The sequence below is a fragment of the Microtus ochrogaster genome, linkage group LG8 (genome assembly GCF_000317375.1).
Source record: "Microtus ochrogaster isolate Prairie Vole_2 linkage group LG8, MicOch1.0, whole genome shotgun sequence".
Lineage (NCBI taxonomy): Eukaryota > Metazoa > Chordata > Mammalia > Rodentia > Cricetidae > Microtus > Microtus ochrogaster.
In genome coordinates this window covers 13,731,214-13,745,784 of record NC_022033.1, presented here as the reverse complement: position 1 = coordinate 13,745,784, position 14,571 = coordinate 13,731,214, and the positions used below count along the sequence as shown (strand labels likewise).

General features: G+C 46.3%; 1 protein-coding gene across 2 annotated transcripts in view; it reads left to right on the top strand.

Annotated features, from left to right (window-relative positions):
- Dnttip1 (deoxynucleotidyltransferase terminal interacting protein 1) overlaps positions 1-14,571 on the top strand; it is a 23,346-nt gene that overhangs the window by 2,883 nt on the left and 5,892 nt on the right. Inside the window, exons 4-10 of one of the 2 annotated variants that reach the window (XM_005362910.3) lie at positions 3,802-3,900; positions 9,110-9,178; positions 9,383-9,436; positions 9,756-9,814; positions 10,928-10,973; positions 13,092-13,150; positions 13,246-13,306. In XM_005362910.3, coding sequence (XP_005362967.1) covers positions 3,802-3,900; positions 9,110-9,178; positions 9,383-9,436; positions 9,756-9,814; positions 10,928-10,973; positions 13,092-13,150; positions 13,246-13,306 — 447 coding nt within the window. Of the gene's footprint in view, positions 1-3,801; positions 3,901-9,109; positions 9,179-9,382; positions 9,437-9,755; positions 9,815-10,924; positions 10,974-13,091; positions 13,151-13,245; positions 13,307-14,571 lie in introns of both variants that reach the window. The other variant, XM_026787098.1, reaches the window with a different exon arrangement.

Below are 14,571 nucleotides of genomic sequence, written 5' to 3'. Positions count from 1 at the left end.
CCTGCCTCTGCCTCCCGAGTGCTGGGATTAAAGGCGTGCGCCACCATCGTCCGGCTGGGTTTTGTTTGTTTTTTAAATTTTTTTTATGTGTATGAGTATTCTGCCTGCATGCATAGATGTGTGCCTGGTGCACACAGAGGTCAGAAAAGGGTGTTGGATCCCCTATGGCTAGAGTTCACTGTGGGAACCGAATCCCGGTCCTCTAGAAGAGCGGCCAGTGCTCTTAACCCCTGAGCCATCTCTCCAGCCCGAGATAGTTTTTGTTCAATTGGTTTTGTTTTTAAAGTCAGTTGTTACTGGGGCTCAAAGAAGCTTAGAATCCATTATATAACCTTGGGGTTTTGTTGTTGTTGTTTGTTTTTCGAGACAGGGTTTCTCTGTAGCTTTGGAGTTTGTCCTGGAACTAGCTCTTGTAGACCAGGCTGGCCTCGAACTCAGAGATCCGCCTGCCTCTGCCTCCCAAGTGCTAGGATTAAAGGTGTGTGCCACCACTGCCCAGCTGTCATAACCTTGATCCTCCTATTTCAACCTGTGAATGCTTTAAAAGAATTGTTGATTTTTTTTTTAAGGGAGGGGCTGGAAAGATGCTCAGCAGTGAAGAGTGCTTACTGTTTTTGTAAGGAGGATCCTAGTTTGGTTCTCAGCATCAAGGTCAGGTGACTTACATCTGCCTGTAACTCCAGCTCTAGGAGATCTAGCATCTCTGGCTTCCTCAAGCACTGTAAACACATATACATAATTAAAAATAATTTTATAAACCAAGCATGGTGGCATGTACATACATTTAATCTCAGCCCTTGAAAGGCAGAAGCAGGCAGATCTCTGTACGAGGTCATCCTGGTCTACATAGCAAGTTGCAGATGAGCTAGGGCTACATAATGAGAATACATACACAGAGAGAAATAAATACATAAATAATCAATATATTTTCTATTTTAAAAAAAAGGAATTAGTATCATGTAGAGAATAGACTACAGGAGGCCCAGTTAGGAAACTAAAATATTCCCAGCAACAGACGATAGTGTTGGGCCTTAGCAAAAGAATTTTATGTACTTTTACATCCATGACTGTGGTCACAGTGAAAGAGAAGAGGACGTGTATACCCAAGGCATTTGTCCTGGGCAGCCATGAAAACAAAGCTGCCTTCGGCTTACCATGAGGAGGAGCACAGTGGGGATCAGAGCTCAGCTTCAGGTCTTCCCATAGAAACCTGCTCTCTGTTCCATCTTCTGTATGTAGTGCTCTACTCCCGAATATCCCATGACCCACTCTGGTTCACACCTTCACTATTTCTCATCCAGGCTCCTGCTATCGTCCAGACAGGACTTTTCTTTTTTAAACCTATTCTCCCTACAACTGCCAGATGTGCCTTTGAAATAAAAGTAAATTTAAGATTAAAAAAAAAAAAAAGAGCCAGGTGGTGGTGGAGCACACCTTTAATCACAGCTCTTGAGAGGCAGAGGAGGTGGAAGCAGGATTAGTTTAAGGCTACCTAAGCTACCTACTAAGACTATCTCAAAAATTTAAAAGCTGGGACCATCAAGGTGGCTCAGAAGGTACAAGTACTTGCTGCCAAGCCTGATAACCTGAATATAATTCCCATAAAACACATGATAGAAAGGTAATACCCAAATCTACAGACTGTCCTCTGACCTCCACAAGCATGCCATGACATACACCCACATGAATGCACACATATTATATGTATGTATGTATGTGTATATGTGTATGTATGTATATGTGTGTGTGTGTATATATATATATATATAAATGTAATGGTATTTTTTAAGGTTAGCAGTGTGGCTCAGCCTGCCTAGCATACACTGACCCTGGGTTTGCACCTAAGCACTGCAAATAATAATAATAATATTTAATAACATTATGGATAGATGGGTAGAAGAATGAGTAAACATAGTAAAACAAATATAGTAGGACTTTGGACTGTGTATATGGAGGGTATTAGATGTTTATTGAATAATTCAACGTTCCTGTTTCAAATTTTTGATAAAATATTCTCTACAGCCAGATGTGCATGTGCCTGTAAGCTTGGCACTTAGAAGGTAGAGACGAGAAGATGAAGTTTAGGCTCATCCTCAGCTATACCTCAAGTTGGAGGTCAGCCTGGGCAATGTGAGGCCCTGTTCTAAAAACAGGAAACAGGCCAGTGAGGCAGCTCAGTGGATAAGGCACTCGTCCTGAAGCCTGACACCCTGGCATTGGATCCCAGAACTCAGCATGGTAGAAGGAAAGCTCCAGCTCCCCAGAATTGCCCTCTGACCTCTGTACACCGCTGTGGCACCAGCGTGCTCAAATAGACATACATATTAGTACCAGTTTTTAAATGTTAAAAGCAAAATAGAAAAATATTCCTTACAAAATATTATAAATAATTTTAAAATAAAAGCTAAAAGTCACTAGGACTCACCTTCAGAAGACTGCCGACAGTGACTGCAGCCTTCCAGCTGTGTCACTTGCATACATCTTCTCATCGTGGCTGGCTTCATATATGTTTGATGATGTTTCTAGACTACCACACAGTAGCTCATCCTGGTTCCTCCTAATAGTTACAGAGTGGTCTCTTTCATCAGTATGCTGTAACTAGTTCCTAGGAGACCCAGGTTGTTCACAGCTTTTCTCATGTCACAAGAAATACCACAGTGGAGCTAATGAGAGGGCTCAGCAGGGAGAGGCACATGCCACTATGCCGAAGACCTGAGTTCAATACCCAAGACCCACATCATGGAAGCAAAGCACCAACTCCTGCAAGCTGTCCTTTGACTTCCACATGCATACTAAATAAGTAAATACATAAATAGATAATTAACATAATTTTTAGTTTGAAAATATTATTCTGCAATAACGCTGTAAATCTCTATCTTTATTCACTTGGAGGGGGGGGGTGTTCCTGAGGGGTCAGTTCCTCACCGTGGCATTGAGGAGTAGTAGGGAAAGAAAGTTGCTCTCCAGGACGGTGGTGCTTTGCGCAATCATTTGCTCTCCCTGGTTTTGTTTGTTTGTTTGATGTTTTGATTTGAGACAGAGTCTCTCTATACAGTCCTGGCTGCCCTGGAACTCACTATGTAGAGTTCTGGGCAGCCCAGAACTCAAAGAGAACATGCTTCTGCCTCCTGAGTGCTGGGACTAAAGGCGTGCACCACACGCCTGGCAGTCTCCCTGGTTTCTGTAGCTAACAGACGCACTGGAGTCGCTCAGTGGGAACTGACAGTGCATCCTCAGAGCTGTCTCCCACAGTAGGAGCACTGTTTGTAGTCTCCAGAATTTCCTGTATCCGAGAGAGAACTGATTCTTTCTCTTAAGGATACAATTTGGGTGTTTTAAAAAAGATTTATTTATGTGTGTTACCCACTGAGACATCTGCTTGATCCAACTTGGACACTGTGTTCCCAGGCGCCTCTCAGGTGTTTGGGGCCTCATGTAGTACCCTGGTACTTTCACGATCCATGCTCTCCCTCTTACCCAGCAGAGGAAGCATCTGCCCTACTTAACCTGTCTGTTCATGTTGCTGTTATCCTGGGATTCTTGGACAGGTCACCTTCCCTGTCCCACAGATAAGGGATTGGTACTGAAAATCCATGGCTTTCCATTAACTTGATGTTTTCTGCCTATGTTGGCCCATTGCTACAGCAGTCTTTACATGTAATTTTAAAATTGAGAGGCTGTGCATAAGCAAAGCCCGCAGTCATCCACGGTGATCCCATATTCCCTAGATTCCCTTGGTTCATGCAGACTCACAAGTCTTCTCTCCTTGTCCCCATGCCGCCGCCCCCCCTTCCCCCCCAGTTCTTCCAGAAGGCAGCATTGAACGTGCGAGACAATGTCGGGGAAGAAGTAGATGCGGAGCAGCTGATTCAGGAGGCCTGCCGGAGCTGCCTAGAGCAGGTGAGGCCCGGGGTGCAGCTAGGAAAAGTGCTCTGTCATGAGTGGGACTTGGGGGGCATCGGTAAGCCACTTACATCTAGGAAGAACTTGGGGCAGTTGCTGACAAAGCAGGAGGAAAAGTAGCTTAAGTTTGTGCCAGGTGCCATACCAGGTGCGTCATTTCACTTAGGTCTCAAAAAGAAAAGAAAAGCCCTGTAAGGACTGCTTTGTTCATTCCTGTTTGACAGATGAAGAAACTCACAGAAACATAGAATGAAGTGGTGGTTACCTGGGAAGCTAAGGAAGCTGACAGTCACAGGGTGGGTTCATTCTGGACTCCGATACGTAGAATGGTGACAGTAGTTGTTGATATTCTTCTTTACTTGATGTCTGCTTCTTCAGTGTACACACATGTACACGTACACAGTGACACTTGTGTATAGTGATGATATAAAACTGTGATGATCATTTCATACATACGTCAGGTCAGCACATTGTACTCCCTCATATATGTAATATATGTTTGTCAGTTTTACCACAATAAAGCTAGAGAAATTTAAAAGACAAACCAGGGCCAATAAGATGTTTGCCCTGAAGCATGATGGCCTGAGTTTAACTCTCCAGAACCCACTCCTCGGAGATGTCCTCTGACACACACGAGTATCCACACACATACAGTAAGTGAATAAATAAAATTTTGTCACCAGGTGGTAGTGGTCCAGCATTCAAGAGACAGAGGCAGGCAGATCTCAGTCTGATCTATAGAGCCAGGACAGCCAGGGCAGTTACACAGAGAAACCCTGTCTCAAAACAACAACAACAAAAAAAAATTGTCACATTCTTTTAAAAGGCAAGCCAAGAAAACAAGTTGTAATTCTTAATGCACCTTGCCTCTGCAAGTCGTTGATGGATCCTTTCAAGTAACCCTCGCCCTTTAGGGGTTGTGGGACCTAGCACCCTTTTTGCCTTCCTATATCTCAGGTGTGGTCAGATTTGACACCCATTCTATAAATGACTGTATTCCAAGACACTAGAGAACCTGTTTGTCTGTGTCAGCTGCTGCTATTAATAGGGATTGTCACATCGGCCACATACTTTGCTTGACTGGGAATCCATTAACTATGCTTCGCTTCACTGTGAAAGACAGGCTCAGCTACTTAGAGCCTCAGAAAGGAGCAGAACCACTGCCTGAACCTCTGCTTCTCAGAGACTGAAGTTTAAACCACCAAGTCCCTGAAAGGCCAGCTTCTTTACTCCAGGAGGGGTATAAGAGCAGTTGCAGCATTCGCTAACAACAGACGTTTGCTAATAGTGTTTTCATAAGATTGAGCCAAGGCAGGACTAAACTAAGAAGACCTTCACTTGTGTGGTTCTCCAATCCCTCTCCTCTCTGTTTGTGTGTATATACACATGTGCATGTGTGCATTCCATGGCAAGTTCTGAGTGCATGTGCGCCTGCTCCATGCAAGTACATAGAGTCAGAAGACAATTTTCTAAGTTCTTCTTTCTACCAAGTGAATCCTGAGCATGGAACTCAGATCATCAGGCTTGGCAGCAGGTGCATTTACCTCCTGAGCTCGCTCACTGATCCCCATCTTATTATCTCTCCATTTGTTTTGTTATTTATTGAGGACCTACTTATGCTTAGCATTAGGCTAGAGCAATGTGCAGAATGGGCAGAATGGGCATAGCCTTGATAGTACTTGACAAATGCTTGTCTGGTGAGAGGATTTGCTAGATGAGGAGTCCAGGGAAGAAGAGATGGAGTGTGTCTAGGAGCAGGGGTGGCGCGTGACCAGTTTCACAGGGGGGAGGCAGTAGTGCATGGCATGGCTGCAGAAGTAGGCAGAGCACTCAACCCAGTGAAAGAGGTAGATGGGTAACCACAAGAGGAGCCCAGTGGGGTTTGCGTTTCGACTGCAGAACTGGAGTGTAACTCGGCAGCACGGTGCTTGCCTGAGCTCCATCCCTAGCACCACAGAAGGAAAAGACAATGTTCTGGCTGCTCTGGGAACATTGGATTGGAAAAGGAGTTAGGAGATTCCGGAGGAGTTCAGATAAGAGGTGAAGACAAAGGGATGGGGGAGATGGCTCAGTGGATAAGGCACTTCACAAAAATCTGACAACTTGAGTTCAACCCCTGAACCCAACTAAAAGGGAGAGAACCAACTCTACAAAGTTGTCCTCTGACACCATGTGTGTTAAAGTATATATGCCTAAACACACACACTAGTAATAATAATATATCAATTTGTTTGAAGAGTTAAGTGGGCATGATCCATATCATTGCATCGCTGCTTTCCAGTCTCCTGATCCCCCAACATGCCACACAGATCAGCCTAGCAGTGCTGAAGTGCTTAGAAGCACAGGTGTGGAACCCAGGAGGTTTTGGTCACTTGGAATCAGAGCAGAGCAAGTTAAAGCTCAGGGCCCAGAAAACTTAGAGCAAGTTCCTTCTGCTTCTAAGCTTCATTTTTTCATCTCTGAAGCAGGGAATAGAGCCACTCCCTACCACCAGGGCTTTGCTAGGGGCTTTGGATGGAACAGTGTGTTTAAATTCAAGCCCAGCACAAATACAGGCAACACAAACACATGAGATGGTAGCTACACTGCAGTTACAGTCATATCAGAAAGGATTCTTTCTCACAAAACCTACGTTTCAAAACCAGATGTGATGGCGTACACATGTAGTCCCAGGACTCAGAAAATAGAGGCAGGAGGGTCTCTGAATTTGTAGCCAGCCTGGTGTACATAGTGAGTTCTAGACTAGCCTGGGCTACACAGTAAGATCCTATCTTTAAAAACAAAATTGGGCTGGAGAGATGACTCAGCAGTTAAGAGCTCTGACTGCTCTTCCAGAGGTCCCGAGTTTCAGTTCCCAACAGCTCACAGAAGTCTGTAACTGTAGTCCCATGGGATCCAGTGCTCTCTTCTGGTATGCAAACAAAACACCCATACACATGAAATGAATCAGTGAATGAATGGATAAATAAATAAATAAATAGCTGGGCATGGTGGCACACACTGTTAATCCCAACACTCGGGAAATAGGCAGGCAGATCTCTGAGTTCAAGGACAGCCAGAGCTACACAAGGAACCTTGTCTTGAAAAACTGAAAAAAAGAAAAGATTCTTCAGACTAAATGTGAAGATGATTACACTAGGATTGCTTTAGTTTGGTGATGGTGGTGGTAGTAATTGTTTTACATTAATGTCAGCACAGGAGGTCAGAAAATAACTTGCAGGAGTCAGTTCTCCTTTCCCTAGTGAGTTCCGAGGTGAACTCAGGTGCTCAGGTTTAATGGCAAGCATCCTTACCCACTGAGCCAACTTCCCTGTCCAGTTGTTTTATTTGGGGTGTGTTGGTTTCACTTCTTAGGCCATATCTTGCCCTTTTCAGCTTCCTCATATTCCTAACTCTTCCTCCAGTGTTTGTTAGGGGGAAATGACTGAGCTTATTGGCTGAGTTTTGCCTCAAATTTTCTCTTAATTGTTTGGTTTTCTTCTAGAAGGTAGTTGCTTTTATTCATTTTATTTTTGCAGATAGCATATGTTCATTAAGAGTTGCTCGTACACACCTTTAATCTCAGTGCTCGGGAAGCAGAGCCAGGTGGATCTCTGTGTGTTTGAGGCCAGCCTGGTTTATATAACAGGAGATGTTCACATGATGGTTAGTATAGACTAAGCTGGGCACATTCCCAGCAATGAGGAGGCAGAAGCAAATTTATGGCAATTTTAAGCTAGAGTCCAGCTTGGCTACCTAGCAAGTCCTAGGTTAGCTTGACTTCATGGAAAAACCCTGTTTCAAAACAAGGGTTGAGCCAGGCGGTGGTGGCGCACGCCTTTAATTCCAGCACTCGGGAGGCAGAGGCAGGTGGATCTCTGTGAGTTCGAGGCCAGCCTGGTCTACAAGAGCTAGTGCCAGGACAGGAACCAAAGCTACAGAGAAACCCTGTCTCGAAAAACCAAAAAAAAACAAGGGTTGGCAAGATGGCTCTGTAATTAAAGGTGCTTGCCCAAGCCTGACAGTACACGGTGAAGACAACTGACAGCTGTAAGTCACCCTCTGACATCCACAGCTATTCTGCTGCATGAAGACACACACACCCAGTTATTAATGTAACAAGAAAGAATGCAGGCTTTTTCTTGTTTTAGACTGCCCCAATACAAATCGATTGACTAGTTGTGTGACCCTAGGCGAGTTGTCACTTACTGTTTTCTCACCTGCAAAATAAGGGTTCTGTCTGAAAGTGTTAAATGTGTTGATGGTATTAACAAAAGCTCAGTAAGCGTTCCCCACTGCGTCCTATTAATAGATACTGTACTTGATCTTAGCCAAAAGACTGAGAAGCAGTTATTTGCTGCATTAAGATGTAAAAGTAGAGGGTGGGGAAATGGCTCAGTGGTTAAGAGTGCTGGCTGCTTTTCCGGAGGACACAGGTTCAGTTCCCACAGGGTAGCTCACAACTCTCTATAACCCCAGTCCTAGGGGATCCAATACTCTCTTCTGGCTTCTTTGGGGATCAGGCATACATGCAGACACGCACCCATAAAAGTAAATCTTTCTTTAAAAGGATGTGAAAGTATGGGACTTGGGGAAATGGCACAGTGGTTAAGAGCCATACCGCTCTTATGTTTAGTTCCCAGCACCTACATCCAAGCAGCCCACAACTATCTGTGACTCTAGCTCTCACGCCATTCTCTGTCCCCTCCTTTGCCAAGCCAGGTCTTCTCTCCTTGGGGTTTTTCACCCCTCCTGCTGCCAGAACACACACACACACACACACACACACACCTTTGTTTTTCTTAGTGTCTCACTGTTGTCCAGACTGGCCTTGAACATGCAGCAATCCTAGTGCCTCAGCCTGAGTGCTGAGGTTAATGTGAGCTGGCTGTTGTGCTATGAACCAGGTTCAGAGCCTCACATACACTAAGCACACTCCAGCTTTTGTTAGTAACCTCTTCAACAATGATTATGACAAAAAGATGGTAAGTAGCTGTCTCACCAACTCCTTTCCTCCATGGTCAACAAGCAGAAGCAGAATGTGTTCCATAGCCAGCTACTTTTTATAAATGGACACATGCCTTTCTGGCGTGTTCATCTTTGAACATGAATGTGAGTCCATGCCCTTGTGTGGTTATGGGAAAGTTAACCCGTTCTGAAGCTCGGCATGCAAACTGCTGCACTTCCACCACACTGATGACTGGCAACACTGGTCTTTCCCTTTCAGGCAAAGCTACTCTTCTCAGATGGAGAAAAGGTGATACCCAGATTGACCCATGAACTTCCAGGGATCAAGGTCAGAATCATTGTGCCCTAAGGCCTTGAGAAAGGGCAGTCAGGTGGGAGGCAGGTAAAACATGTGGACCTGGGAAGTTGCACACACCATCACAGGTAGGGCCAAGTCCCAAAGGACTTCTGAGATCTGGGTCAGGTGGTGGCTAGAGGGTGGAGTCCCATAAAACTGCTGCTCCCAGACACTAACTAGCCTTGTTCCCTTCAGCGTGGCAGGCAAGCAGAAGAGGAGTCCCACCGAGGAAGCCCCATTCCCAAAAAGGTAGGTAAGCATGGACCTTACAGCTGGGAAAGGGCCCTTCTCTTCCAAAAGAAGGCTTTGGCTTTCATTGCCTTTGGGCTTTTCCAGGCGTGGGGTGGCAAGAAGAGAAACAGTTGCTTTCCAGGTCACTCCCAAAGTCATTGGTTCTCTCTGGACAACCATCTCCACTAACTGACCTAGCCCCAGCACCCTGGAGCAGGGACGCTACCCATGGTCAGGGCTCTGCTCTCTGGACAACTCTCTCCACTAACCAACTGGCCCAGCACTAGAGCAGGGATGCTGCCCACGATCAGGGCTCTGACAGCTCTTCTTTGTGCAGAGGAAAGGTCGGCCTCCTGGACACGTCGTGTCAAATGACCGGGCAGCAGCTGGCATGGTGTGAGTAGGGGCCACCAGTGCTCTAAGAGCTGAAGGGACCTGAGAGAGGGAATGGCCATGAGTGGGAAGAGGTTAGAAGTGAAAGTGGTCTAAGCTCCTGTGGGAGAGGGTTGCCCGGTATGGCTGTGAGATGGAGATGTCCTCAACTGCTGTTGTATACGCAGAGCGGTTCCAGCTTGATTAAACACCAGACCTGATTCATGGTTGGATGTTTAGAGCCGGTCTAAGTACCAGCTTACAGCTAGTCTCTAAAGAGCAGGGCACTTAGCAGATTTAAAAGAAAAAGTCAGAATTCTATGCACTAATAGGGCATGGTAGTGGACTCCTCAGATCCCTGTACTTAGGAAGTGAAGGCAGGAGTATCAGGAGTTACTGGTTATCCTCAGCTACATAGTGACTTAAAGGCCAGCCTGAACTACATGAGACACTCACAAAAAAAAAGATATTAAAAGGCAAAGCACTACTACAGAATGCCTGTTATCAAAGAGCGCTTTAAAATTCTATTTATAGAGCATTTTAGATACATCACAAACCGAGTAAAAGATACGGAGCTATCTGAAACCCTTCCTGCTCCTACATGTGCACAAACTCCCTATTGATAACACCTGACACCAGAGTGGCACATTTGTTACCACTGATGAATCTGCCATGATTTAGTGCCGTCATCCAGCCTATGGGCTACTGCAGGGCTCCTTCCTGGTGTTGTGAGTCTGAGTTTGGACAAAGTGATAATGATCTGTATCCAGTTAGAGCATCCTACCTGAAGCCTCTGTCCTGTCTTGGAGACAGGGTCTTACTCTGTAGCCCTTTCTGACCTGGAACTCACTAAGTAACCCAGACATTTTCTTTCTTCACGAACCACAAGCTGGGCAACGCAGCTGCTGCTCTTACCTCTTTTTGACAAATGAGAAAACTGCAACTTGAAGATTCCTGGACTTGCCTCTCACTAGGTTCTAAAGCAGCTTCTGGTCCAGGCTTTTATATATATATATATATTTCTAATGAGTTACAAGAAAACAGTGCGCCATCACTGCCCCTAGTAAACTTCTTTCCAGGCTCTGTCCCTCCCTCCATCACTTGGAGAATTCACCTCTCTTCTTTCCTTCCAAGCAGATGGAAACCAAAGTCCTGTGAGCCAATTCGCCGAGAAGGGCCCAAGGTATGCTTGTGTGAGTGGGTTAGTGGCCGAGGCTCTGGTAAGAGGTCAGAGGTGATGCACGATGTGCTCACCATTCCAGAGCCGTCTTCCCCATCCAGACCGTACCTCAAGGAGAAACTGTGATTAGAAGCAAAATAAAAAGCTGGGCTTGGGATAGCTTGGTAGTAAAACACTTGTCTGGAATATGAAAAGCCAGTTTAAGAGCAAAAGCTAAGTCTCTAAATAAGAGGGTTGAGTCTTTTTTTTTTTTTTTTGGTTTTTCGAGACAGGGTTTCTCTGTGGCTTTGGAGCCTGTCCTGGCACTAGCTCTGTAAGACCAGGCTGGTCTCGAACTCACAGAGATCCGCCTGCCTCTGCCTCCCAAGTGCTGGGATTAAAGGCGTGCGCCACCACCGCCCGGCTCTAAGGAGGGTTGAGTCTTAACTGGTAGCCACTAACACTGCTTTGTAGGTGAGGGCAGGCATCACCCAGGATCTCTTGTCTGTCCTCTCACTCTCTGGGATGGTGTTATGGGGTGCAGATTGTGTTCCTGTTCTGAACCTGTGGGCAGAAGTGATCTTGTTTACTGGGGTTTCTCATATTTCAGGACCGGTCTTACACCTCCCAAGCCTCTGTCCTTCTCACACCTCTCTGCTTTAAACCGTGTATGTCTTCCTTTGTGCTCCTCCTCTCTGCTGAAGTTGCACAGGCATGTCAAACACAGCTGCTCTGGCTATAGCCTGTGTCCAGTAAGGTGACTTGGCAGGCTAGGCAAGTGGCCCACACCACCCAGACCACTTCATGTGCACCCCTTCTGAAGTTGCATTCTTGTTCCTAGAGGACAAGTTTCCTTGGCAGAGAAAGGTACTTCTTTGTTCAGAAGTAGCTATGCCCCCCCCACCATAACCTCCAAACAAGCTCTCAAACACAGCAGATCCAAAAATTGTAATGAAGGGGACTAGAAAGATGGCTCAACGATTAAGACCAGTGGCTGCTCTCCCAAAGGACCAGGGTTCAATTCCCAGCACCCACACAACAGCTCACAGTGATATGTAACTCCAGTTTCAGGGCTCTGACAACCTCACACAGACAAATATGCACGTAAAATAAAAATAATAAGAGAGAAAAGAAAAATTGTAATAAGGATCTTTCCTCAAAAAAATGGTTTTTGTTGTTGTTTTGTTATTTTGAGATAGGATCTCACTGTAGCCCAGGCTAGCCTTGAACTCAAGATCCGTCTCAGCCTCATAGGCTCTGGGCCCATAGGTGTGCACCACTGTGATGGGCTCCACTTTTTGTGGTGGTGATGGTGCTAGGGATTGAACATGGGGCCTTGTATGTGCTAGGCCAACCGTTCTCAGCTAAGTTACGCCCCTGGCCCACTCTTCAAGTCTGTTTCCTGGTCCTTACCCTTAGCCTGTGAGTGTGCTACAGTTCCTGTCCCCACTTCCTCCTCACTGTTGCCATAGCTCCGGCCCTTCATTACTTCAAGTTCTGATTTGTCCCGCGGCACTCCTGTCCATCACCCACATTGCTGACAGAGTGAACTCGTTAAAGCACACCAGGCTCTCACTTCCAGTAGAGGCTTCTAGTGGTTCCCCGTGGTTTGTGGCTCGCGCGACACAAACTCATCAGTGTGGCCTGGGGCCTCCAGTTCTCTGTGCTGCTCTCTCCAGCCTCCTCGTGTGCCTCTCACTTCCCCTCTCCTTCAGCAACACAGAAATCACACGGTTTCTCCAGTACTCCAAACAACACCCATCAGCCTTTCTATGTCCTGCCCTGTCTGGGTTGCCCCTCCCCTCCACCTGTTGGATTTGCACTCACCCTTCCAGAATCGACTTCAGGCATTGTCTCCTCACGAGAGACTTTTTATCTATTCCATCCAACCCTTTTGATGTCTCATGCCCTGCACCCAGCCCCGTAATGGCCCCGTCAGGTAGTGTTCTTTCAGTGTGTATGCGGGGACTCCTGGGGAACAGGCTGTATGTTAGCTCATCTCTCTAGCCTAACATACTGTCAGTACTTTGTTTCCTGCATAAGCTGTTGAGTAATGATGAGGAGCGGGGAGGAAGAGATGGAAGCCATGGTGCTGCCCTGCAGAGCACAGTAAACCTCCCCTCACTGGCCTGTTTCTTTCAGTGGGACCCAGCTCGGCTGAATGAATCTACCACCTTTGTTTTGGGGTCTCGAGCCAACAAGTAAGTCTGAACCCTTAGTACTCATGGGAGGGGGGGTTAGCTCAAGGGTCCACGACAGGGGCTGCACCTACTACCGCCTGTTTTTCATTTTTCAGGGCCTTAGGGATGGGAGGCACCAGAGGGAGAATCTACATCAAGCACCCACACCTCTTTAAGGTAGGTGACTGCTGGAAGGGACAGGCATGCACTACATGATATAGATGGCTTAGAGACTGCAGAGCACAGAGAAGCGCGGGCACACGCCTGGAAGTCAAAACATCTGCGTTCTAGCTCCCTATAGCCGTCTCCTGTACCTTTTGCCCAGCTGTGCCAAGCCCAGTTTGGAGAGCTCCATTCGCCTGTCATGGGATTGTCCCTGAAAGGGCAGTGTCTCCACGTGCAGTGGTGTATGCCTGCAGTCCTCCTGCTTGCCACCTCTCAAGCTAAGGCTGGGAACACGGGTGCGATCCACCCTTCTTTTCTACTGTTAGTTTTTTGTGGAGTTTTGTTTTGTTTTTTGAGATAGGATTTTTCTGTTATCCACCTGCCCTGGAACTGGCTCTGTAGACCAGACTAGCCTCAAATTCAGAGGTCTGCCTCTACCATTTGAGTGCCGGGACTAAAGGCATGCATGACCATGTCTAGCCCTGCTTTTAGGGTTTTTTGAGGGTGGGTGGGTGTTGAGACAGGTTTCACTGTGTTGCTTTGGGGCCTGTCTTGGAACTCTCTCTGTAGACCAGGCTGGCCTTGAACTCACAGAGATCTACCTGCCTCTGCCTCCTGAATGCTGGGATTAAAGGCGTGAGCCACCACTGCTGACACTTTGTTTTTTAACCATAGAAATATAGACCCCTTTTACCTGGTATTAAGATACACACCTGTAATCCTAGCACAGGGGAGGTAAAGGCAGGAGGATCAGGAGTTCAAGCTCATGCTCTGCTGCAAGTAATTGGTTCATTGGACAAATATGTATTGACTGCATATTAAATGCTGAACACTCACAGAATGCTGGACATAAAGCAGTAAATGGAATAGAACCAAAGTGGTGGCCCTTTCCAAAGAAAACAAGAAAACAGCTGAGTCTGGTAGCACATGGCTATCATTCCAGCCCTTGAGAAGAGGCAGCAGGAAAATCAGGCCAGCCTCAGCTTTGTAGTGAATTGAAGTTTAGCCTGAGTTGTCTCAAGGAAAATGAAAAAAATTACTTGTTTTTTGAAGCAGGGTTTCTCTATGTAGTCCTGGTTGTCCTGGAGCTCACCTTGTAAACCAGGCTGGACTCTAATTCTCTAACTTACAAATATCCTCCTGCCTTTGCTTCTGATTACTGGGATTAAAGATATGTGCCATCACTGCCCGGTTAAAAAGCTTATTTAAAAAGACAAAGGAAGCCGGGCGGTGGTGGCGCACGCCTTTAATCCCAGCACTCGGGAGGCAGAGGCAGG